At 39.9% G+C, this 27523-nt stretch overlaps 2 protein-coding genes across 3 annotated transcripts; both read right to left on the bottom strand.

Moving 5' to 3' along the window:
* Positions 1-216: 216 nt before the first annotated feature.
* On the bottom strand, positions 217-1695 carry LOC131955717 (COP9 signalosome complex subunit 5-like). Its single transcript, XM_059319946.1, is given in 4 exon segments — positions 217-221; positions 863-974; positions 1119-1323; positions 1325-1695. Coding segments are annotated over 4 exon segments (693 nt in total).
* A 15661-nt stretch (positions 1696-17356) lies between these two features.
* LOC131955715 (uncharacterized) lies at positions 17357-19567 on the bottom strand. 2 transcript variants are annotated; one of them, XM_059319944.1, is made up of 2 exons: positions 19401-19567; positions 17357-18543 (listed from the first exon to the last, which is right to left on the bottom strand). In XM_059319944.1, the coding sequence occupies exon 2, from the start codon at positions 17884-17886 to the stop codon at positions 17377-17379; it is 510 nt and encodes a 169-aa protein (XP_059175927.1). In that variant the 5' UTR covers positions 17887-18543; positions 19401-19567; the 3' UTR covers positions 17357-17376. The 2 variants fall into 2 exon arrangements, with proteins under 2 accessions (XP_059175927.1, XP_059175926.1); XM_059319943.1 differs by having other exon boundaries at positions 19427-19567.
* Between the last annotated feature and the right edge of the window lie 7956 nt (positions 19568-27523).

The following is a 27523-nucleotide window of genomic DNA, read 5'->3' as shown; positions in this document are numbered from 1 at the left end:
ACACACATTTTAACTTTGTAAACGATCAAAGTTATTTACGCTGACGTATTTTTTTTAAAGTTGTTTGTTTTTTAATTTAAAATAAATACACATTTCAAAGTGAACATTTTTTCAACTGTCAAGTATTACTTTTTGAAAATATACAATAGTATCTAAAGGTCAAAAAATTGTATATGATTTATTTTAGTTAAGTAAAGACTGAATTTTTAGTTTAGGTTAAACTGCAGAAAAACAAAACAAAATTATCAAAACATTCACCAGGTATCTAAATTACCTTATAAATGTCATCAAAACAAGATAAGTAAACATTTACACCAGCACCCTTTTCTTTCTCACACCAGCATAACAGTTTTTTAAGTAATGGAAATTATAAATGAAACAAACTATTGTTGCGGCTGTTGTGCTTGATCTGGCTCAGCAGGTTTGCAATGAACTTGATTAAACAACCGATCTTTAATCACTTGTGACATGAGTCTATGTAAAACCTCCATAGTTGTTTTACAGCCATCTTTGGTTGCTTTGGTGAGTTTATCTTCAGTTTTCTTATCCTGTGCAGAGGCGTAGCGACCCTTCCCGGCGCCCGGGGACATACTTTCAATTTGGCGCCCCCCCTCGGGAGCAAACTTTCGATTTGCACCCCCCCCCCTCGAACTTTTCATTTGCACCCCCCTCAAACTTTCGATTTGCACCCCCCCCCTCGAACTTTTCATTTTCACCCCCCCTCAAACTTTCGATTTGCACCCCCCCCCCTCGAACTTTTCATTTGCACCCCACCCTCAAACTTTCAATTTGGCGCCCCCCCTAAGGTCGGCGCCCGGGGACATATGTCCCCCCCCCCCCCGCCCCCCCCCCCCCTCTCTACGCCTCTGATCCTGTGCATCAGTGCCTATGAGACCGCCACGACCCAGCTGTGATTCAGACTGTTCTAGCTTGTCTGACAAATCAAATATCATTCCTGTTGTGTAATCAGCATTCTGCAATAATTATTTTAGTCAGGTGAAAGGTAATGACTTTAAGCATCAATTTGACAAAAAAACAACAACAATATAATAAACAGCCAAGTAATTACAGGTACAAATGAATAGTATAAAAACTGATAGAAGCAATTTTTTACTCACTGTAAGAAGGCTAGATGAGCTCAGGGTATTGACCCAGTATTTATTCCACAAAGATTCAAGCAGTCTCCGATCCATGGATGATTTGAAGTAAGACATTTCTAATGGGTAATAAGCTTTACAATGGACACCAAAGTCTTCAATTTTGTTGAGAGGAATGGACTGATATTCTGAGGGGTGTTCATCTGGTGGTTTATATCCCTTTGGGTGTTCTAAATGCACCAATGTTAACTTTTCCTGCAGATATAGTTCGCACTGGATCTATCACAATAGCGACAAAAGGTTCCTGGAACTGTTGATTAAGCATCTGTGTTGACACATCAATGCCAGATAACCAGCAACCATATCCTGGATGACTGTGGTACCAGCCTATGGCATTTTCTAAGCGTTTCACCTGTTTAGCAGCCTCAGTGTATGCAGCCATGTACTCATAAGCCTGGGCTTGAGCATTGACCCTTGTCTCTGTGCCTTCTACTGGCAATGCCACTCCATCCATAACAATCATGGTGTTCCCATCAACTTTCCCTAACAGAAGACCCATGACTTCAAGGTTACCGCCCGATCGGGCATGCATTACCATTTACGTGTATTGATAATTTATTTGCAGAAATTTAAAGCTGGACATCAACTTCCATTAAAAAATTATCAGATTTTATGTTCAGTGATATTTAATCATCTATATTTATTAAAACAAAATGTGTTTTTAATATTCTATTGAAGACAATTTAAAAAATATATTTATTGCAAACTAGATATTTTTTTATATGTTTAATATTTGAAATTTAACCACACACTCACACACTTTATACAAACACACAAAAACATACAGACGCCGTCCAGAACAAAAAGAGCAAACAAAAAAGAAAGAAAAAATGTAGTGGCCGGCCATTGTTTTCAAGTCGCGGTTATTGCCCTTGGTTTTTTGGGGTCATCGTTGTTTATTTTCCCATTTTCTGTTTGTGTGTTTGTCTTTCCAATCAAATCTTGCGATCGAAATTTCTGGCACTTCCCAGTTAGCTAGCGCGCTGAAATTTTCAGGGAAGCTTTCTTTTGGATGACCATTGAATATTCAATTGTTATTATTACTAAATTGATCAATGGAAACATTTTATTGAGCATTTTAGACCGCTATATAATCTATATATATAATTCTCCTCTGCTAGCCATTAGAAAAAAAAACCAGCGACACGTACCTCGCGCGCAGTGAAGCGAACGATCACATGTCGCCACAGGCTTAGGGGCAGAGAATTTAGCTTGAACCGAGTTTAAACTTACAGGAGGTAGGCCAGTTTGGGGGAGACGATATGGTCGAGTGGTTGGGCACACGATTGCTATCCCACTCGACACGGGTTCAAATCTATGTGTTCTAGTCAGTAACGTATTCAAACAACGAGTTTTTTACCAGTTGTCTTTTTACGAGTTGTCTTTTTACGAGTTGTCTTTTTACGAGTTGTCTTCGTTTACCCAAAAAAAGTGAAAAGATAAAATCGATAGCAAGATTTTAATGCAAACAAACAGACAAAGACTAAAAAGTAGAAAATAATAATCATTAAAAAAGTTTTAAAAAACCCACGTTTTCTGATTGAACTAAAAAGTAGAAAATAAATGCTATAGGCCCTACATCACAATAATGCAAGCGATCACTCTACTATAAGCGAGCAAAAACGTGGGGCGCCGTGATTTTCTTACAGTTTCTAATACTGTTGACTCTCTACAAGCTCCCTAATAAAAGTCAATAGTATTATCTAATCAATAGTAATATAACTTTTACTTCGGCGCCCCACGTTTTTGATCGCTTATAGTAGAGTGATCGCTTGCATTATTGTGATGTAGGGCCTATAGCATTTATTTTCTACTTTTTAGTTCAATCAGAAAACGTGGGTTTTTTAAAACTTTTTTAATGATTATTATTTCAAACTATTTTTTTATACGTGTGTTTGTGTTTTCTTTTGTATAAGATTTTAAAGTTCACGACTGGTTAAAATGCCTATACAATCGTCTACTTTTGGAGAGAGACAGAGGCGTAGCTAGGGGAGGGCGGGGAGGGCGGCCGCCCCGGGCGCCGACCCTAGGGGGGCGCCAAAAGGGGTAGAAAAAAAAATTAAAAGCTCATTTTAAGCTACAATTTTGAATTATAAACAGTCAAAGTAAAGACATTTAACGGCTGAGAGCCTTTGCATACTGATTTAACTGTTTTCTACCTTGGTTGTGTAACTGTAAAACGTATATCTTTAAGAAACAGTGACTGGAAAAACCGCTTTCCAGCTTTACTAGATGGGGGGGGGGGGCGCTTTTTCGAAGACTAAAATCTGAACAATTCACACCGGATTAAGGAATAAACCGATATCGCCCAGAAAAGAAACACATTGAACTAAAGAGTATTTTACGATTGTGTAACATAAAAAAGATTTAGCAGACTGTCTTAGCGGGTGGATGGGAAGCGACACTCTTTGCCAAAATTTTAAGAGAGAAGAAAATTAGTATATTGCACTGATTATTACTTTGTTCAGCCTAACTGATAATTCTAAATTGCAATATTGGCCTACTATTATTGAAATTGTTCTAAAGACACGACCAAAAGTAGACCAAATAAGGCTTGCACCTTCTACAAAATACACTCTAAAGCAGTGGTTCTTAACTTTTTGGAGTACCGAACCTAACCAGTTTCATATGCGCAATCACCGAACCCTCCTTAATAGTTGTATCGTCCACAATGACAAAATCCGATCGTGAATCTTATGAGTCGGGTGTGCATCTTGACCAGTGTTTCTTCCAGACTTTTTTCTCCAGGGGGGGGCACTTAAAATTTTCCAGGGGGGGGGGGGCGCGGTAGACTTTCTTCGGGGGCGGGGGGCGGACACTGTTAAAGGTATATATTTTCTATATAAATTATATAAATTTCATTTCGTTCTGGGGGGGGGGGGGGTAGATTTTTTTCGGGGGCCTTGCCCCCCTCCCCCGAAGAGATGCCAGGAAGAAACTCTGGTCTTGATATCCGCGGAAACCCTGAGACTGAATTACCAAACCTCTCGGGTTCGATGGAGCCCACTGTTCTAAGCTCTTTTGATTTTCTACTTTTTATTCGTTTCGGCATCTTAAGGGGAATTTAACTGGCGTCCAGTGAAGTTTTAGGGAACGACAATCAGCGTAATTGTTAATTTTTTTCCAGACTGTCGCACACACAAACACACACGCATATATATATATATATATATATATATATATATATATATATATATATATATATATATATATATATATATATATATATATATATATATATATATATATATATATATATATATATATATATATATATATATGGGGGCGCCAAAATGAAAGTTCGCCCCGGGCGCCGGGAGGGGTCGCTACGCCTCTGGAGAGAGAATAAGTTATTCAGCTTTATTTCTACTATATAACAGCTCAAGAAGATTAGCGAAGGGGGGGGGGGGGTGAGTACATATGTCCCCGGGCGCCGACCCTAGGGGCGCCAAAATGGGTTGGAAAAAATTTAAAAGCTAATTTTAGCTGCAGTTTTGAATTATAAACATAAAAAATATATGGGGGGGCGCCAAATTGAAAGTTTGTCCCCTGGCGCCGGGAGGGGTCCCTACGCCTCTGAACAGCTTTAACAATATTCCGTGACAAAATTGAATTTTGATCTGATAGCGTTGTCGATGTTATTGGATTATAGGATTATCTCCAATTATTTACAGACTAGATTGTTGGATTATCTCTTAGTTACAAGCGATATTTATTTTGTACAAACGTACTCTATATTCTATTGTTTGTTTTTTTATTTGCATTTTGTTACTGACAAAGAGCTTTGGAAACTGTGTATGACTTCCAACGTTATTTTAGTATGACAAAGACTTTTGATAGGTGTGTATGACTGTCATATGTTACATTAGTCTGACAGAGACCATTTGTAATTGTGTATGACTGTCAAACATAACATTAGTTTGACAACGACTTCATGCAGTCCTGTATGACTGTCAAACATAACATTAGTTTGACAAAGACTTCATACAGTCCTGTATGACTGTCTAAGGCAGGGGTCTCCAAACTGCGGCCCACGGGCCGGATGCGGCCCGCGAGGTCCTCTCATCCGGCCCGCGGAGATCTTTTAGTCCACGGAAAAAACGTTTGTTGGTAATGGCTGAGGAACTTTGCCCAGAAAATCAAAGACATGCCTGGAAGAAACTGGCCCCCGAACTGAAAATTGATAGTTAATGCGGCCCTCGGACTGAAAAATTTGGAGACCCCTGGTCTAAGACAATGTCGGACTCTATGGACGTCTGCCTGTTGAACTCTCCAATACCTCCCCCCCCCCCTAGTAACGAGATCGGAAGTAGGTCACACCACGTTCCTGTCACCTTTGATGAACGTTAAAAGCCCTGTCGCATTGTCCACAATTAGGTCATCCTCTGCCCGAACAGGGACAGACGATATTGGGAAAACATTTTTGTTTACTTAAACTCCGAGTTGGGGGACGGGGGGGGGGGGGTGTGAGTCGGAGATTTTCTTTTGGGAAAAGATGACACACAAATTAGCAAAAAAAAAAAAAAAAAAAAAAAAAAAGAATGCGTGCGGATCATTGGAGCTCAAGGGCGGCACATTATGGGTCAAAGGGGTCACGGAAGGGGGTCGCCATGGGTTCATCAAAGAGGTTACCAAGAGGGTCACCAAAGAGGTATGCAATTCCACGGTTTCCCAGCTCTTTGGATACTTAATTAACTTGAAAACTATAATTAATAAACCCACATAAGAGAAAGTTAAATTCGGAATTAATTAGAGCAAATACAATATTTGACAACATCATTAAGAGTTCTACCTTTTTAATGACGTAACTACTCATGTAACGGATGGAAAATAACTTTGTGACACATGTGAATAACATTTGTCAAGTTGCATTGGTTAAACAGGATAATCTTTATTCAATCAGTGTATGTTTAATTACATACTAATTTTTATATCATTAAAGTGGCAAGACTCCCAATTGTTTTTCACTTTCTTAAAACGATTTTACGAAGCCCTAACACAATAGTTTCTAATATTTTTCAAAACACTGGACATAAGAGATTTCCTATATTATAAAAAATATGCAACGTCGTCGTTACAGAAAATATAAATTAGACGCGGTGGAATGAAATGTGTAAGAATGTAGACGTTTTTACTTGGGTTTATATACGAGCAAAGATGTAAAAGATATAAATTAGAAGAGATTGCCTTTATAAATCAAACCATTTTTTTTTCTTTGATATATTTGTTGTATCTAGTGAATTGTTTTATAATCTGTGTTGATGTTGATTTATATTTAAAGTTGGTTGATATATTTAAAGTGATAGTTTTAGAAATGTATAAACACTCAGAAAACTTTTTTTTTAACTAAACGTCAAGAAAAAATGTGAACTAGGTCACAGACTTGACCTCATTAACAATTCACGCATATTTTGAGAAGAACTGTCGACTTGTTGAAAGGGTCCTTACCATACTCTCAAGCTATAAAACAAACCTATTATACGGGACCTTACCGAACTTTTATACCATTAAACAAATATATATCTAGGGGTCGCTTCCGTAAGATTAAGCTAATGAATGAACCTATTATAAGGGTCACTAGCAATCTAAAGACGTTATCATAGGGGCCTCACCCGTAGGATGTAGATTCAAAACAAATCCCCATGATTTATGGGTCCCTGCCAATAAGCAAACGTTGAGTAAAGCTTATTCTTGGGGTGCTTTCTAATCTGTTTTACCATAAAATATTATAAGGGTCCCATCTACACGTGAACCATGAATCAGATGTATTATAGGGGTCGCTAACATACTCAAGGCATGAAACTAAACTATTATAGGGGTCGCTATCATACTCAAGGCATGAAACTAAACTATCAGGTGCGTCCCTATCAAACTATGGGCATAAAATAACCTATTATAGGGGTCGCTATCATACTCAAGGCATGAAACTAAACTATCATGTGCGTCCCTATCAAACTATGGGCATAAAACTAACCTATTATAGAGGTCCCGATCAAACTAAAATGCATAAAACTAACCTATTATAGAGGTCCCTATCAAACTATGGGCAGAAAACTAACCTATTATAGAGGTCTCTATCAAACTAAAAGGCATACTACTAACCTACAGTGTTTCTTCCAGACTTTTTTCTCCGGGGGGGGGGCGGTAGACTTTTTTCGGGGGGGGGGGGGGGGTGGACACTGTTAAAAGTGTATATTTTCTATATAAATTATATAAATTTCATTTCGTTCGGGGGGGGGGTAGAATTTTTTCGGCGGGGAACCTTCCCTCCCCCTGAAGAGATGCCTGGAAGAAACTCTGCTAACCTGTTATTGAGGTCCCAGTCGAACTAAAGGCATAAAACTAACCTATTAACATCAACCATAAAACGAAGTTAATCATTGGGGCCCCTTCAACACATCAACCATAGAACGAAGCTATCATAAAGGTCCCTTCAACACATCAACCATAAAACTAAGCTAGGGACCCCTTCAACACATCAACCATATAACGAAGCTATCATAGGGGTCCCTTCAACACATCAACCATAAAGCTAAGCTAGGGACCCCTTCAACACATCAACCATAAAACTAAGCTAGGGACCCCTTCAACACATCAACCATAAAACTAAGCTAGGGACCCCTTCAGCACATCAACCATAAAACTAAGCTAGGGACCCCTTCAACACATCAACCATATAACGAAGCTATCATAGGGGTCCCTTTAACACATCAACCCTATAACGAACCTACCAAATGGTGTCCCTTCAACACATCAACCTTATAACGAACCTACCAAATGGTGTCCCTTCAACACATCATTCTATAACGAACCTACCAAATGGGGTCCGAGCCTGGGATGCTCCTAACTCTTCCACCTCTGACGTCGGTTGCCCCATTCGCTGACACTCGTCTGCTAATAATTAACTCGATGTCTGGGCCTGTAGACAAAGACATTAATTGGCCAGCCAGTTCTGGGCTCTGAATAGGCCAAAGTTTTATCATTTGGGAATTACAAGAGTACTTCTAGCGACAGTTTTTGTTCTGGTTATTTTGGGATCATCTTTCTCGAGTGTGTGTGAAATGTTGGGTATTGATGGACCTTACTTCTAGATTCGGAATCTTTAGCCAAAGGCGTAGCGACCCACTCAGGCGCCTAGGGCGAAAAATCAATTTTTTTCGCCCCCCCCCCCCACTAATAAAGCTAATATATAGTTATTCCAATTGGCCAAAAAAATGCCCCCCCCCCCTTCACCAAATTAGGATAGATGGGGGGCTCTTTTTACCAGGCACTATACCAATGTTTACTTTGGTGTCTCAAAGTCGATGTAAAAAACAAATAAGTATGTAACGCCATGAGGCATCTCTTTTCTTACATTTCACAGTGCATACTTCACGTAAAGCTTAAAATGAGCTTTTTCTTCCTACCCAGTTTGCCACCCCCCCCCCCTTCAACCGGGGTAGGCGCCCACTTCGGTCGCTCCCCTAGCTATCTATCTACCCTTATATATATATATATATATATATATATATATATATATATATATATATATATATATATATATATATATATATATATATATATATATATATATATATATATATATATATATATATATGCCCTGTGTTTCTTCCAGACTTTTTTCTCCGGGGGGGGGGGCACTTAAAATTTTCGGGGGGGGGGGGGGAGGGGGCGGACACTGTTAAAAGTATATATTATCTATATAAATTATATAAACTTCATTTCGTTCGGGGGGGGGGGGGTGGCGGTAAAAAAATTTCGGGGGGCAAAGCCCCCCCCCCCCCCCCCGAAGAGATGACTGGAAGAAACTCTGTATATGCCGCCGGGATGAATAGTAGCCTTGTTTTTTCTTTTACTTCTGCTTGATCTTCCTATTTCCCTTCTTGTAGTGCCAGCGATCATGTCCGCTTGTTGAGTGTAGAGGGTCTGGGTGAGACAGGACGGGTCTCACGAGACACATGTCATGCTCCAGCTGTCTGATGACACTGATGACATCAGGTCGCTGGTCTCATTAGCGTCGTGGAACACCTGTACACAACATCAGCGGACACGATTTAAGGCCTGGGTTACGACACGAGTTGGTTTTTTTTTTATACGCCAGGTGGTTGGTTTGGTGGGGATGACTAGAGGAGGGGGGGGTATAGTCGGTAGGGATGGAGGTGGTGGTATGGTTGGTAAGGAAGGGGGGAGGATGGTAGTGATGGGGAATGGTATTGTTGGTAGAGATGGAGGTGGCGGGATGATAGGTAGGGATGGGGGTGGTGTTATGTTAGGTAGGGATGGGGGAGTGGTTTGGTAGGTAGGGGTAGGGGATGGTGGGGGTGGTAAGGTATGTAGGAATAGGGGTGGTACGGTCGGTAGGGATATGGGGGGGGGGAGGTGTTATGGTAGGGGGATGCGGGTGGTTTGTTCTCAAAGATGAGAGTTTTACCATATTTTCCCTAAAATTATAAATATAAGTTGGCTGTGTGCAGGGGGGGGGGGCTGACAGTGTTTTAGGTGAAGAGACTGACATTACGTGTAAGAAACTAGGGACAGGTGTGAATGAAACTACAGTAACTGACCTTGATTTGACTGCCACTCATAAAATACTACTTTTCGTCGTGTCAACAAAATAAATGACCACCCGCAATAAACAACTTTTAGTCGTGTCAACAAAATAAATGGCCGCCCACAATAAACAACTTTAAGTCGTGACAAAAAAAAAACAATGGCCACCCACGATAAACAACTTAATGTAGACTCGGGAGGCCAGTTGCTTCAGTGACTAGATTTTTTTTTTAAGTTTATTTTTTTTTTTAAATTTCGTAAATTTATCTTGAGTACGTGGCTAAAGTTTTTGTTTACCAACTTGTTGTACGGAGAATGTTGGTTAAATGTGGCCATAAATGGAAAATCGTACAAACACAAAATTGCGCAAACAGAACTTTGCGCAAAAAGAACATTGCGCAAACATAAATTTGCACAAACAGAAAAAAAGAATATTGCGCAAACTTAAATTTGTGCAAACAGAAAATTACTCACACAGACAAGTGTGGGTAAAAATGAGATGCGTGTAGAAATCTGTGAATAATTTTTTTTTATTAAAATACATTCGGCTTAATAATTTTTGTATGCTGCTCATTCGAGTCATTTTAAGCTTTAAATTATATTTCTATGACTCTTTTATTGAAATAAATATTTTTTTTTACAAAACAGGACAGTAAACTTATAAAAATGAAAGTGCCACAGGCCTTAGCACCTAAAGTAAATGGACCCAGGCCTTAGCACCTAAAGTTAGTGACCCAGGTCTATAGTACATGGACCCAGGCCTTAGCATCTAAAGTTAGTGACCAAGGTCTAAAGTTAATTTGACCCAGAACCTAAAGTAAGGTGACCCAGGTCTAAAGTAAATGGACCCAGGCCTTAGCATCTAAAGTAAATGGACCCAGGCCTTAGCACCTAAAGTTAAGGACCCAGGCCTTAGTATATAAAGTTAGTGACCAAGGTCTAAAGTAAATGGACCCAGGCCTTAGCACCTAAAGTTAAGGACCCAGGCCTTAGTATATAAAGTTAGTGACCAAGGTCTAAAGTAAATGGACCCAGCACCAAAAGTAAGGTGACCCAGGTCTAAAATAAATGGACCCAGGCCTTATCATCTAAAGTAAATGGACCAAGACCTTAGCATCTAAAGTAAATGGACCCAGGCCTTAGAACCTAAAGTTAAGGACCCAGGCCTTAGTATATAAAGGTAGTGACCAAGGTCTAAAGTAAATGGACCCAGAACCTAAAGTAAGGTGACCCAGGTCTAAAATAAATGGTCCCAGGCCTTAGCATCTAAAGTAATGTGACCCAGGCCACAGACTCCTAAAGTTAAGTTACCCCAGCTACTTGTGACATCCCTCTGAACAGGACCGCGCAAGTTTCTTTAAAAAAAAAATAATTAAAGAACTTAGCGCCAGACGTACAACTGTGAGGTCATCTTGACCGTGAGGAGGACATAACGACCAGCCCTGGGCTAATTTGTCAACCTGGGAAGTTTTCAAATTTTTTCTAGGGCGCGAAGATTTGTTTCTGATGGAAGCAGTAGGAATTTATAATCAGAGGCGTAGCTAGGGGAGGGCGGGTTGGGCAGTCACCCCGAGGCGCCGACACTAAAGGGGGGGGGCGCCAAACAGGGTTTGAATAAAATACGAAATGCTTATTTTGAACTTCGACAGTGAATTATACACTGTCGAAGTTAACAATATAGACTGCTACTTTATTTAACGAACTTATTTAACTGGTTACTTTATCAATTGTGCAACACGAAATAAAAAAGTATTATGGGTCAGTGAGGTGTAAAAGCGTGAAAGGAGAGGGGGGGGACAAAATTAATAGTAAGTCCAGGGCGCCGGAATGTGTAGCTACGCCTCTGATTAAAATGTGTTCTCTAGTTAATTAAATAAAATAAATTTAACAAACAGCACATAGCTATGACTTGTGTGACGTCAGGCGACGGGGATTATTATTTTAAAGCGGACTAATTTACGCGAGTAAACGAAAATGACGCGAAAAGACGGTAAAGCAATCTTTCTAAGAGATCCAACGGTCGTTTCGTCGTGTGTGGTAGATGGTGCAAGATTCTGTCTCGGATAGGACCAGCAAATTACTTGATCTGGCAAAGGCTACATTAAGGCTACTTATTGGTTTTCCATAAGCCTGTTGCTTGGTTATATACTAGCTACTTTTTAGTTTCTGGTGAGCTTTCAACTAGCTAAATACTAGCTACCATCTAACTAAACACACTTGCGTCCAAATAGGTAAATACTACCTAACCGCTAGATTAACACTAGCCTTTCGATGGCTGAACTCTAGTTTTCAACTAGGTAAACTCGAGCACTACCCTCTCGCTAGCTAAACACTAGCCTCCCGCTAGCTAAACACTAGCCTCTCGCTAGCTAAAAACTAGCCTCCAACTAGCTAAAAACTAGCCTCTCGCTATCTAAACACTAGCCTCTCGCTATCTAAACACTAGCCTCCTTCTAGCTAAACACTAGCCTCTCGCTAGCTAAACACTAGCCTCCAACTAGCTTAGCTCTGGCTACCGGCTGTCCACTAGCGTAGCAACCTGTCCCCACGAAAACCATCTCCCTCCCCAGTCTATTTGCTTGCTAAGATATTGTCGGACCAGCCATCTACGGGCTAAGTTAGGAATTAATTTATAAACTTACCTTTTCAACGTAAATAATGGAATGTGTCTCCTTACAACCGAGGCTTACATCTGTATTTGTCTTTTGTTTTTAATGTAAGCTGTAAATTGATTACATTCACATGTAGCTAAACAGCCCCGCTATTTAAGTCAGTCCTCTTTGTTAACTTGACAAGTTCCCTAATTAACTGGGTAATTAGACTAATACAAAGGGACATAATAGAGCTTGATTTACTAACATTTGCTATTAAAGGGATTACCCTTCCCTTTGTCTATTATAAAGTCAGTTTTGCGGAGTCTAAAATTAAATCTGGCAAAGTACGTCAGCTTAGACTTTTTGGAATTCAAACGCCACTTTTAAATAAATCTCTTAAATCCCTCAAGTTTTTTTTTTCTTTCGTTTGTAGAATCCGGTTTAAATTTTTTAACAACCCCAGCACGTCAGCACATCTGGCCAGTTACAAGTAGGGGACTTGCAGCTGCTTTGACGACCGGTAAGCGTGAACGGCGAGCGCGGGCCGAGGGTTGACAATAGCGGAACTCTCGCGTGCCGTGAAGTACAAAGATTTTAGTGGACTAAAGGGACGCAGAAAGTGGTGGCATGTACATGGAATTGTGTCCCTTGAATGTTATGGTGTTTCTTAAAACGCCTGAATGTGCTGTCATCTTGATTTACATGTGTTGTTTGAAAAGTCTCTTGATGTTCTACAATCCTTACTTAAGATCTATTAATCTGAGACTAATTTATCAATAAGGTTCATTAAGTAAAAAATTACAATTGGGGGGGGGGGGAAGGGGGGGCAGTGTTTTTTTCCCAGGCATTTTTTCGGGGGGGGGGGGGGGGGGGGGTTACTCCGCCTTCCGCTGGGAGTCTATCGCCCTCCCCCCCCCCCCCCCCCGAAAGAAATGGAACTTATATAGAAAATATATACTTATAGTTATAACAGTGCCCCCCCCCCCTCCGGTGAAGGGGTGATGAACGTCTATAAATGTACATGCACACAAACATAACTTTAATTAATCACGAATTCAGCGAATCAAATAATATATAGGCCCTATTTGTTATTTCTTAATTTTAACAATTGATTCATGAAATAAATAATGTGCAATTTATAATCTCGACGTTTTACACCTCACCGATACGGAAAAACATAATTGTGCAATTTTTTCCGCATGTCTGTGTGTGTGTGTGTGTGTCTGTCTGTCTGTCTGTGTGTAAACAATAACTTGAGTACTCAACTTTTGAGCGATTTCCGATAACCGGAAGTGGTACTTTTTTTTACTTTGAATTTTTCAAAAGCCTATAACTAGAGTACTATTTCAGATAGATAAATGAAATTTCACATGTACGTAAAAGATCTAATTCTCTACCTTCTGTCGAATTTTGAGTAATTTCAGTTGACCGGAAGTACTAATTTACGCTATTTCCGATTTTTCAAAAAAACGCATGTAAATTTATAAAGTACTAATAATTATTCGGCGTTCGCTTGGTGCGCAATTCTTTTTTTATGAGATTCTATTTTTAAAAGTTTAAGTATTTAAAATGGATTAAAAATCATAACTATATCCCCAGTTACCATCCCCTGTTGTTTTATATAAGAATATTCGAGAAAGTTTAGGGGAGATCACTACCGGTTTATTTTAAATTAGTTTCTTACACATCCAAGACTGTATCCCTTGTTCAAAAGAATGAAATGAGATCGTTAATTGTGTTGATTAAAGCGTTTTGTATCTCGTATCTTTTTATAACTCTCCTTTATGTTTTAACATATGTTTACCGAACAAATCTGTGTGTGTTCTGCAACAAATCTTTGTTTGTTCTGCAACAAATCCTCGCATGTTCTATCTACCAACGCTGCCGTCTATTTGTATTGTAAACGAGACGTTTCCGCATTCTGCGACACAAGGGCCGGCAACTCGATGCCTCCTCTTGTCGCCAGTGACTGCCGGTGTATCAGTTTCAGGCCAACGGATGGCCGCCCAACCTTCTAGAACCTGCGCTGTTGTCTGGGCACATTTGTTGACTACTGTATCTTGTCGTGGTTGTCTGACGGAGGAATCTCGGGTCAAAGTACGGAAGACATGCCGGGGACGTTGTCAGCGTTTCCGGGGGTACGGAGACTGTGTGTGTCCTTCCCCCCCCCCCCCCCCCCATCCCGTCCTACTTAACAGAGTTTCTTCCAGGCATCTCTTCCGAATGAAATGGAATGTATATATAAAATATATATTTTTACCAGTGTCCGCCCTCCCGGAAAATTTAGTCCGCCCCCTCAAAAATGTCAAGTGCCCCTCCCCCCCCCCCCTTCCCCTCTGGAGAAAAAAAAAAAGCCTGAAAGAAAGACTGCTCAAATTTGCGATATGGCTGGTTCAGTGTGTTAAGGGTTAGGATCGTTGTTCGTGTGATATGACTTGTTTCCGTTATGGGCAAATAAACTATGAAACCTGATTGTAGTCTTACCAATCGTTACAAAAAGCCAGACCACCATCTACCCGCACACACACGGACGGACGTACGCACGCACGTACGCACGTGCGCACGCACGCACACACACATACACATAATTAACCATAGTTAATACGGAAATTAATGTTTTTCATTATTGTTTACTGTGTTATATCATGTTCTATTTGTTTAACCTGATGTTAATCGTGAATATCATCACAACGGTTCGTGGTTTTGAATAGTGTTCAAACCTGATTTTCAGTTGTAAGTTTTTCATTGAGTTCATCCAGCTGTCATTATGATCTGGCATAACTTGGACAGAAGTGCTCTATACGGGCCAAACATTATTGTAGTATGTCTGTTTAACTCTTCCATCTACGCTATGCCTCACCAGTTGGCTAAATGGGACATCATCAGATTATCTCAATCTTTATGCTTGCAGTATAGTCTACTTGCTGATGTGTTAAGTAAAAAAAAAATTCCCTTTCAAACCTGGCGGTCTATGGATCAAGTGAAGAAGAGTTCACCTGTTTCTGTGACCTCGGCATATGAAGGGATAGTGTGGTCAGCACTATGCCCAGCTCCCTTTATTTTTCCCTTAAGTGAATTAGGTACCCATCAGAGCTGGGTGGACTCAGGGGCGTTCTACTGACATGAACCTGTATTCGAAATCCAGACTTTCAGGTTAGCAGTCTAGCCCTCTACCTCTAGGCCACGCAGTACCATTTCCGTCTCACGTTCGCCAGACAGACCTCACCACGGCAAACTCAGACTAACTGGCCATTGGGCAAGCAGGCCAAAAAAAAAACTCCAACTGACCATTAGTCAGACAGGCCCGACTAACTGGCTTATTAAGATAGTCGAAGATTGCTGTGTTGAGGCTTATGAAGATAGTCGAAGATTGGTGTGTTGAGGCTTTTGAAGATAGTCGAAGATTGCTGTGTTGAGGCTTATGAAGATAGTCGAAGATTGCTGTGTTGAGACTTATAAAGATATCGGTTTGATTGCCGAGTATCAGCTGTGTGCTCAACAATTTGATTTCATATGCGCGTATTTCATCGATAAGGATTTGTATAACAAAAATTGATTTCTGTCGTCTGCTAACACGCGCGCGCGTGAGCACACGGTGACATCATCAGACGATACAAGCACGTGCAACATATGTTTATCTGTGAATGTGTCCTGTCACGTGATAGGCTGTTTGTGGCTGAGGAAAGAAAGCGATGTGTCAGGCATAACCACAGGTGGTTTTTAAGTCACGAAAAATTCGCCGTCACATCTAGTAATGGGGGTGGAGGGGGAAATTCATTTAAGGGGCGCAATGGCGTTTTCTACGGTGGGGTAGATTGGCTTCCCCCAACCCCCTCATTCCCCCCCCCCCCCCCCCACAATAACCCAGGCTGCATTGTTTTCTCTGTAAAATAAATACATCAAGGCTGCGAAATCGTTGTTATGCACATAATTGGGAGTGCCGTATGATTGTATTGTTTTCTATTAGACCAGTAGATTAACTGGGCAAATGCAGCAGAGTTCATTTGGAGGGAATAGTGTGGCCAGCACTAAGCCCAGCCGTCTTTACTGTCCATAACATGTATCAGTTGACAGTTATTGCTGGCTAGACTCAAACGTTTCATATGGAATTAAAGAAAAGATGAATTCGTTTTCAAAAAAATAAATTTATTTGTAAGAAAATAGTAACACAATTTGTTTTTAAAAACGTGTTTTGCAAAATAATTCTCTCAATAAAATAAACATAATAATTGAGAACACTCATTTGAAAGAATAATCAATAATAGTTAAATACATGATCACAAGTAAAGATATCACATGAAATAGTATTTTGTTAAGTTCATCTTTCATTTGCGTCTCTGTCAGTTTTTTTTTTTTTTTGTTGCACAGGGATTTCAGTTTAACTTTCATAAATATAACAATACACACATTCTCCACTGAAATATTATGGGTCAAACCCGATTGTATCAAGAATAATCCAAAATGCTTAGCGTTAATAATTTTTGGATTTGTATTCAATCCAAGTGTCCGTTCATGTAACAATAATGGAATCTCCTGAGAAAAGGTGTATTAGGTTACCCTTTCATAAGCTATAAACTTATATGACTTGGTCAATTTCTGAGGCTTCGTTGTTTCATATAAAATCAATTTCCTAGGCTCCGTTATTTTATACAAATATCAATTTCCTAGCCTACCTTGTGTTGTACAAAAATCAATTTCTTAGCCTCCCTTGTTTTCTACACACACAAAATTAATTTAAGAACCCCGTTATTAAGTTGTACAAAAGCAATTTCCTAACGTCCTTAATACTTTACAAAAATCAATCTCCTAACCGCCCTAGTGTTATACAAACAGTGTTTCTTCAGGCATCTCTTCAGGGTGGGGTGGGGGCACAGCTACTGACAATTCCTTCCCCCACCCTCCCAAACAAAATATGATTTAAATAGAAAATATCTAATTTTACCAGTGTCCGCACCCCCCCCCCCCACCCCCCGCGAAAATTTGTGTTCGCCATTCCGCATCAAAAATGTTCATATACTGCCCCCCCCCCCCCCCCCGGTAGAAACAAGTCTGAAAGAAACACTGTTATACAAACCTCAATTTCCCAACGTCCCGTACGGTTTCACCGAAGAAAAATACCGATTCATCTCCAGCTCATCCGACCTGACCAGGTTTTGTTCCAGCTCCCTGTTGCTGCTGTAGTAGGCGTGGACCGGTTGGTTGCCGGCCCCGCCCCAGCTCACTGACCTGCTGTTCATCGGCACGTCCAGGTCATAGGTCACCTGCTGAGCGACGGGCGCCGCCTGGGTTTTTTTACCCTGGCACTCCTTGGCCAGCAGGATGTGGGTGAGCAGGCCGGACACGATGCACGCGCCGATGAGCACCAGAGCCATGCCGACCACGGCGATGGAGTAGAGGGTCGTCATGAGCCGCTGGTGAGCCAGGGCCTGCTGCTCGTTCTGCTGGGCCGAGACGGACATGTCCAGCGTGTAGTTGGGGTCGGCCGGCCAGAAGAAGGAGAGGAGGACCAGGACCGTGCCCAGCACGATGAACCCCAGGGCCGTGTCGCTCAGGCACGGCTCGGAGACTTTGCATCGCGTTGTCATGGTGATGCGTCAGAGGAACATCCGGTGGGCTTGTCTCTCTCTCTCTCTCTCTCTCTCTCTCTCTCTCTCTCGTGTACAGCCCTGTCACTTGTCAGTGATGGCTCTTACTGTCACTTGTCAGTGACGGCTCCTACTGTCACTTGTCAGTGACGGCTCCTACTGTCACTTGTCAGTGACGGCTCCTACTGTCACTTGTCAGTGACGGCTCTTACTGTCACTTGTCAGTGACGGCTCCTACTGTCACTTGTCAGTGACGGTTCTTACTGTCACTTGTCAGTGACGGCTCCTACTGTCACTTGTCAGTGACTGTTCCTTCTCCTGTCTCTTGTCAGTGACGGCTCCAGTGACGACTCCTACTGTCACATGTAAGTGATGGCTCCTTATGTCACTTGTCAATGACGGCTCCCACTAATGTCACTTGTCAGTGACGGCTCCTCCTATTGTCACTTATCAATGACAGCTCTTACTATTGTCACTGATGCATTATTCAACTTACAAATTGACTTTCACATCAACATAAATGACTTATGCATAAAGATGAAAATGTCACATTTGCTTTAAAATAAGCAAAATATTTGTCGTCATGTTTAAGTGTTTCACAGAACCCTGTTTGGATCAATCCTACGTTGTATGTGATCCATTCTTATTTGCCTCCTACTGAAAATAAAATTACAGAAATGTATATTATTATGTATAAATTATTATTTTTTAAAGTACCGCTTTAAAATACCAGTAGCATTAGTATTAATACCAACTTTTATCACGGGCACTGCACACGGCAAACAAGATTTGCTTAAGTACAAGAATTTGAAATTTCACAAGCACTTTTACCATTTAAAATCCGCCTCCCGGAAAACTAGTCCCCCACTCCAGCCCTCGAAAATTTTAAGTGATCCCCCTCCCCGGAGAAAAAGTCTGAAAGAAAAACTGGTTATAACCCCCAGAGACACCAACCACCCTGTCTACACCACTGTCTGAACGGTTTTATCTAACCTATCAACAAACTGGACTGTTAAGGCTACACGTAAATGAGTAAAGTACCCTTACGAACATGAGACAGGTGAAGTAGTGTTTCAGTGACCTTGCCATATGAAGGGATAGTGTGCTCAACACTATACCCAGCCATCTTTATTTTCCCAAACGTGAGTTAGGTACCCATTAGAGCTGGGTAGACTCAATGACGTCGTACGGACTTTAACACGGGATCCGAACTTGGGTTAGCAGTCGAATGCTCTACCATTCGACCACACCGTCCCTAGCTACCTATGTGCTAGTACAATAATAACATGGTGCAGTGGTAGAGCGCTGTACTACTAACTCAAAGCTATCAAGTTCCTTTCATTGTGCCCGAACCGGAACTAGAATCTAATTCAGGTAAAGTAAAAGTAACACAACAATATACTGCCAGTATCTCTCCACCGTGATTCGAGTAACTTATCAACTTTATCCATCCTAAGGGCCATCGGTTGAGAAAAAACATATTTACCAGCTCACCTGTGTATCAAATTACTCACTATTTAAAAGTAAAAATCCAACCAACCAAATTCTTTACATCGAAGGTTGACGCAGAACACAACCAACAGCTGCACGCTGCGAGTAGTTGCTTTATGAGAAAAACAACACATTGCCAGCCCATACACATTCGATTTTTGGTGGTTGGAGATTATTAGCTCGTCTCGCGACTGTGTTAGACGTGTCATGGCCGTGTAGCTTGGGTTGGACTAAATACCGCAATTATATTTGATTGGGCAACGCGGTTCCCATCAGCTTGAGTTACAAGTAATATGCTACTTTATAATTGTACAGACAGACGAGTGTCATTCGAATATAATTTGTACTCAGTTTTCAAATAGTGTAGGCCTACATTTAAAAAAAAAAATTATAACTTTAATTGAAGCAAATAGCATCAAGAATATTTGTGTGGTGGACTCAGGGAAGTACGAACTCTAGACTTTCGGGTTAGTAGTCGGTACACGCTACCATTCAACCACGACGTCCCGTATGTAAGGCATTCATGTATCATCGTCTTTTCCAGCTCGTACCATAGGCACATGGGGCAGATTAAGGAGAATTAAGCTCTTACAAGGACTTCAACATTTGAGGCATAATGGGGTCAGCATATGCCAGCCGCCTGTGTTTCCTTAATGTGAGTTAGGTACCCATCAGAGGTGGGTGGACTCAATGACGTCCTACATACTGGAGCCTGGGATTCGAACTCGAGACTTTCGTACGAGCTGCCATCTTACTACGCATAGATTAAAATATCATTTATTTTTGAATAACTTTTCGCAATTTTTTTAAATACACATAATATTGATAACATAACGGATCTACTAGATACCCCTAACATCAAAATGTAGTGTAATACTACATTTACTAGAAAATCCTTGACATTGAGACGTTATGTAACATCCAATTTGCTATGTGACCCCTATCAATGGGATGTAGTGTAACACCACATGTACTAGACAACTGCCAACATTGAGACGTTATGTAACATCAAATTTGCTATGTTACTCCTATCAATGGGATGTAGTGTAACATTACGTTTACTTGACTACAGCCAACATTGCGATGATGTGTAGGTAACAGCATCACCTCCCTCTCAGCGTTGAGACCACGGTTGTATTTTAATGATTGCATCCGCTGTTGCTCCGATCATTAAAACAGAAACAGCGGGTCACGGTTGGCTGAACTTGATCGATGCAACATTGTGCGATCGTGAGGACATTAGCACATTTAGAACAATGGGAATGTGCGGCTTTTTATTTCATTTTAAATATTGAGCCAGTTGTGAGTGACATCTTATATATAGAAACTAACAGTAGCTCACTCAAACACACACATACACACACACACACTTCTTCTGCAATCATATTTATGAAGCACATATCTGAACCATATTAATAAAGCAATATCTGAACCATATTAATAAAGCATATATCTGAACCATATTAATAAAGCAATATTTGAACCATATTAATAAAGCACATATCTGAACCATATTAATAAAGCAATATCTGAACCATATTAATAAAGCACATATTTGAACCATATTAATAAAGCACATATCTGAACCATATTAATAAAGCACATATCTGAACCATATTAATAAAGCACATATCTATACTTTCTTTGCACAAGTGGTTGGTGTGTTGATATTTTTAAACTGCAACTCTTTACTTAGGCTTGAAATAAATAACGGAGAAAAAATGTATCATGTTAGTAATGTATTTTTTGACATAAAATTAAAATTTGTCCAATTAGGCGATTGACTCGAAGCTTAATTTTAAAAATTGTAAATACAAAAACATTTTTTTTAAAAGAGCAAAAACTGGAGTGATAACAGTGATATGGGGTAAATGAACATTATCTCCTTTTAAAACAGTAATTTTCTTTCTACTTCACCTATTATATCATTTGACAGTTGTAGTTTACTATACATTTAGAAAAAAAACACTTCATATTTCAATAAACAGTTCTACAAACTAACCTGTATAGTTAATGTAAAGGTATTAAAGTCTAGCTAACCAGAATCCAATGCCAAAATTCAACACTATCACCTCTTTGCCCTCCCCCCTCCATCACCCCAGTTGACCTAATACACCCACGAATCATCTAAACCAATCTTATGACTCAGCTGATGTTGTACCACAGGAATTATTAACAATAAGAACAAACACAAAACAAGGTAGAAAAGATAAAATTTTCTTAAGCCGTGTTTTTTGAAGTCATGGTCCAAGAATAACACCAGGAAAGTTCGCCAAACTTTTTTTTGTGTTGGGAATATATAAAACTTGTTATAAAAATTGGAGGGGGGGGGCGATCTTGAGAAACTTGACATCTGCTAGAATGAAATCAAAATCTGGAGCATCTTCTACCACATGCTGCTGATTTCCTTGTGAGGTCATCCCACGTGACATGTTTTGACATGCGCGCCAGTGGGTCTTCTGCTCGAGGAGTCATCGCCTTCTGTTTGGACACCTTGACCTTGTTCCTTGTTTTGGGGGTCACGCGGCGTGAAATACATGTTGCCAAGACAACCAGACCGGTAGGCAAACAACAACGCCCTCTTCCTTCCTCGGGGTCTCACAACATTGTCATGAGACTTTTGTAGACTGGGTGTCTGTGTCATTTGACCTTTGACAAGTGTGGGCTGGGTGGTGTCTACGTCACGAGACCTTTGTTGACCAGGTGACTACTTTTGTTGACTGGGTTCCAACGTCATTAGACCTTCGTTAACTGGGTGTCTGTCGTGGGACGTTTGTTGACTATGTCTTGATGTCAAGGGACCTTTGTTGACTGAACGACTACGTCTTGAGACCTTTATTGACTGGGTGTCTAAGTCGTAGGACCTTCTCTGATTGGTTGTCTACGCCGTGTGAGCTTCAAATGTTACATGACGAATGTCTCAGTTTTATTTTATTTTATTTTTGAATGAGCGTTCAAGAAAATAATTTCCAAAATCAGTTTCCATGTATCAGCATTTGTTAATTTTATAATATTGTTCTAGGCTGTTTACATATTTACATTAGGTTAAAATACGAGAAATTAATTCTTAAATTACAAACATAATATAAGCTTTTTTTTTTAATTACCGAAAATAAACCTTTCAAAAGTGTGTGGCAAAAATTGTAGTCGTGAAACATTTTCTAGCTCTGATGGTTATAGGGTTAATGATTCCAGTGGCGAAATTTTAGATCACTCATAATCTGGTTATGTTAGGGTTAAAGTTTACATTGCCTATGAGATCACCCAAATTCTGATGATATAGGACCTTAGAATGTCTATGAGATCAACCAAATTCTGATGATATAGGACCTTAGAATTTCTATGAGATCACCCAAATTCTGATTCGAATAGTCAAGGGAGGTAAACACAACGAGCATTGCCCTTGCCATTACTCTACACACATTCTTCAACAATGCATACAAGGTGTTAATCGAGTTTAGAAGTTCACCACATTTATTTTAGACTTCTCTACGAGTCTAGCAGGTTGAATTTTTAAAACAACAGTTGTCCTTTGCTTTTGTGTACAGGATTATTAATAGCTAATCCTCCCAATTCTATACAGCAAATAATGACTTGAGATGTTGTATGTGGGGGAAGGGTTTGTTTCAGGCATTTTTCTTCGAGGAAGGGGCACTTTGACCTCCCGGCGGAGCAGACAATGGTTTAAGTATAGACCCATATTTTCTATATAAATTGAATTTTTTTCCTAATTCGTCCGGGGGTAATAACAGAGTTTCTTCCAGGCTCCGCCCCCCCCCCCCACCCGCCCCCGAAAATGTTAAAGTGCCCCCCCCCCCCCACTGGAAGAAATACTGGGTAATAATAATAATAACAAACTTTATTTTGAAACGGTTAAACAGTAGGTAAGGAAAGGGGGCAGTACTCCACGGAGAAATGCCTGAAAGAAACGGGGGTGGGGGGGGTCATAATTCAAATCAATGGTATACATTCATTAAAATAATTGAAAAATTTATTTTATTTTAACAGCAGTTTATCCTGCGCCCCACTATCGAGGGCTTGACATTTAAATTAAAATCCTGCTAGTTTCAAACAGATCTCTGACAACACTGTCATGCCTGTCTACTGGCTAAAGAAAATCTGGAAACATCCGTTCGCCAACAAAACGCCCGTCTCTCTCCCGCCGTGATGACGTCACCGTTATTCCGAGTTACCTCCCGTCCGACTCACGATAAAGCCATTCTATCGTCTCACCTAAAAATAATAAACCAGGCTAAAGTTCGAAGGTCGAATACTTGTACCCAACATTCCGTGGTTCTGTCCCTAGGGCCGGTGCAATTGTTCATATTTCCTTCTGACCTGGATCGAATCCCACGAGAGCGGCCCCCAACTTTACAAGTACAGAAACCTGTGCAACGATTCCATAAAAATCAGTAGGAAGCGTTCATAAATGGCACCACGTTTCTTATTAGGGGGAAAAGAATTCTATGACGCTGTGTTTAGAATGATAGGGAGGTGGGGGTAGCAAATGTTACGTGGTAAAGTTGGAACACTTTCACGTCACTTTACGTGTGACGAAAAAAGAGGGTTTTTTTATGGAAGGGGGTGGGGTTATGCACCCCCGGGCGCTCCCTAGCCCAAGTAACGAATGTATTTTTGACAACTTCCATTAACATGGAACATGCTGTTTGTAATAAACATTGGAGGTAGGGGTGCATTTCTTTTCTTTTTTTTTTTGGTGGGGGGGCGCATTTAAAGACTTTTATAATTTTTGGTGATCTAAAAAAATACCAATTGAGTTCATACTAAAACAGTCTTTGTATAAAACACAGGAAAACGATGTAAATTTATTTAAAAACTAATTTTTAAGATCTAGTAATCTTTAACATATCAACAGACTAAAAAAATTAAAAAAAAAAAAAAAACGTCTAACGGTATTCGTTTTGATATAAAGCCACAAAAGATATGATATGTTCCGTATTCTTTTTCGTTCCAGGTTTTGATGTGCGAGTCACGTGTCTAGTCTTCTGGTGCCGGAACTCGGGTGGAGGATGACATAATAAATAAACAAAAGTAGCGTCAGATGTTTTACATCCGACCTGTCTCCCTCGGCATCAGTGGTTCTCAAAGAGGTTTTATTAAGCCCCCTTAGTAGATAACCAGCATCTAACAATTATATCACCAACATCCAACAATTATATCACCAACATGCTACAAATATATTACCAGCATCCAAAAATTAAATCACTAGCAACCAACAATTATATATACCAGCATCCAACAATTAAATAAATAACATATTACGATATTACCTTTGCCAAAATAATAAATTTAATAACATTTCGATCACCAACATGCATCAGTCATATCAACAGCATACAACATATGTTCAAATCACCAACGTACAACAGTCAAATCACAAACATGCACCAAATCACCAACATACAACAAATCGCCAACATACTACACGCAAATCACCAACACACAACAATAGAACAATCCACCTACAACAGCTAAATCCCCGTATTATAAACTGCATATAATAGGTAAACCACCAACATACAACAATAAAATCGCTAACCCAAAACCATACAAATTAAAGCTACATTTACATAATTTTAAAACCAACAGGTAGGAAGAAACCATATTCAGATTTAAACCTACGACTTCCGCCTTAGACTTGTCTTGAAGGTCTAGTTTCTACCCACTATTGACTACATTTTCCGAGGGGGGACGGGGGGACGGACACCTGTAAAGTATATATTACTATATATATTTTAATTTTGATCGGGGGAATGCTATTCTGACTACGAATAGCCAACGAATGGCCAGCTAACAACTAACTACAGTCTACCAGCCCAGATTGTTACTCTAAACCGCTTTCACGGTCGTGTATTTATGCCACGTACAATGCAACAAAAATGAACACTTTTTAATTAAATCGATGCTCTAGTATTTTTTGTCTCATAGAATCAGAACCACTGTATTCCATCCAATACAATCCCTGTTGTCATAACTCACGGTTACTCTCGGCGGCTCAGCCCTATTCTAGACTGGCTTGTCCTGTATAAACTAACTGAAAATTTAACATCTGCGGTGGTTCTCAACTAGCAAAGACGTGTACTTCAAATAAATACGTTCTTCCCCAACTGTTTTACAAGAGCATTATTAACATATTTATTTTCTGAATAAGTTAAAGTAAAGCTAAAAACAAATTCATAACATAGGAGACTATATTATATACATATATATATATACATATATACAGAGGCGTAGCGAGGGGGGGGCTGGGGGTGCGAACCCCTAGGTTCGCACCGGGTGAGACCATTAAATAGTGTTTTAAGAGGTGCAAATCAAAAGTTTGAGGGGGGGGGGGGTGCAAATCGAAAATTGAAAGTTTGTCCCTGGGAAGGGGTGACACCATTAAGTTCCGCACCGGGTGACACCCGACCTCGCTACGCCACTGCATATATATATATGTGTGTGTGTGAGTGTGTGTGTGTGTGTGTGTGTATACAAAGAAGGTCTACATGATCATTTTAGTCAAGAGGCTCCACGCATACTTAATCCTCCAACGGATTATAACATTGTTGTTTCTCTCCTTTAACTAAAGAGCTTATATTTTTAAATTTACTTGGCTGCCCTCATCTCCAAAGGCGTAAGTTCTAGAAAAATCTGCTATTACTTCTAAAATGTGGGAAGCTCATTTTTAAGCACAGTGCATTTGTTAATTAAAACCTATAAAATTGTATCACAAAAATAAACTCATGTGCTATGTCTATGTGTAGGATAAAGATCCCTCTACCCCACCCCCACCCCCCACACCCCTTGCATGTGACGTCACTATACCACAGGGCGTTGTTAGCATAGACCAATAAAAAATTATTTGGGTGATATTTTAAGATTACATTTCTGTCTTTTTTTTTTTCTTCTTACAGCAAACACAAAATATGGTATGTCTAATTTCCTCCAAGTTCCGTTTCCAGCATAACAAGCCTACCGTTTCTCGATTCTATACATGAAAATACTGTATCATTGCGCTCTAACACTGTATCCCCCCTAACACCTATAAAAAAAAATCGTTCGAACTACGGGCATGGATGATGTGATGTGTTACCCTCCAACCCTTTCCAATTGAACTCGCCTAACGAGATAATGCCGGTTTCCTTCTGCATGACAATTTCAAAAGGCGATATCAAAAGGCTTCGAACTTGCCAGGTTGCACCGTGGAGGTAGAACAAGGTGGCCTGTCCTGACTTGCCAGTCTGACTTTCTGCAGTTCGCGAGCACTTTTTTTCACCTTCAGTGCGTTTTTTTTTTTTTTTTTTTAAACAAGCTCTTGACAGAAGACAGCTAACTTTCAAAAAGTAGGTTCTGATAAATAAAGGTAAATAAATATGACAAAGAGGAAAAGGTCTAAGGTCTAGAAATTTTAGATAGCCTACAATTTAAAATTTGATGAAATGAGATAACTCAGGATGTTAAACATTTAAATCAAATAAAGCTACTTTCTCTTACCATTAGGTTATAAATTTGGTGCTTGGGCTACTACATAGCTATACAACATGTAGTTTTTATGAAAACAATTTTTTAGATAGAATTTCTTGTTAAGGTTATCCGCTGATTGGCTGATATATTTTTTAATCATTAACCTTTGCGCTTTCACATTACAGTATTCTGGTTAATGAAAATAATCGGCTGTGCGAAGTTTTTTAAGTAACTAATTAAAAATGTGTTCACGATCATTATATTAAATCATTATTAACGAAAATATTTCCATGGGTGGACTCACCTTCAACGGGGTCATAACAAATTTTACGCCGTTTTATTTTTCTTGTAATGCATAATTTGTTTTTAATTCCTTCCCAGTGGGTGTTCTTGCGACCGACTGTGTTCAACTCCTGTTCTATTGATCACAGGGCGAAGTGATGTTTTCTTAAGCTAAGTGCTTATCAAAACCAATGAATATTATTTTTTTCCAAATGAGCCACCATAGGGAGTATACAAGTGCTAATCGATGAGCCACATTAAAGTTAGGTTTAGAACTACCGTGAAGGTTTTAGTAGTGAGACAAGTTCTAGTTAGTTTATATCAGTAGCATAGTATTTGTACTAGCCTTACAAGAAGGTAGTCAAGGGCCGTACCAAAAATACTAATATCAATAGGC

The sequence above is a fragment of the Physella acuta genome, unplaced genomic scaffold (genome assembly GCF_028476545.2).
Source record: "Physella acuta isolate Inbredline_101_S28 unplaced genomic scaffold, ASM2847654v3 ptg001096l, whole genome shotgun sequence".
Taxonomy (NCBI): Eukaryota; Metazoa; Mollusca; class Gastropoda; family Physidae; genus Physella; species Physella acuta.
Note: the sequence above shows the minus strand (reverse complement) of the source record. Positions and strands in the feature narration are given on the sequence as shown.

Excerpts from the sequence above, each read along its gene's own strand:
- LOC131955715 (XM_059319944.1), bottom strand. The coding sequence starts at position 17,886 with ATGACAACGCGATGCAAAGTCTCCGAGCCGTGCCTGAGCGACACGGCC.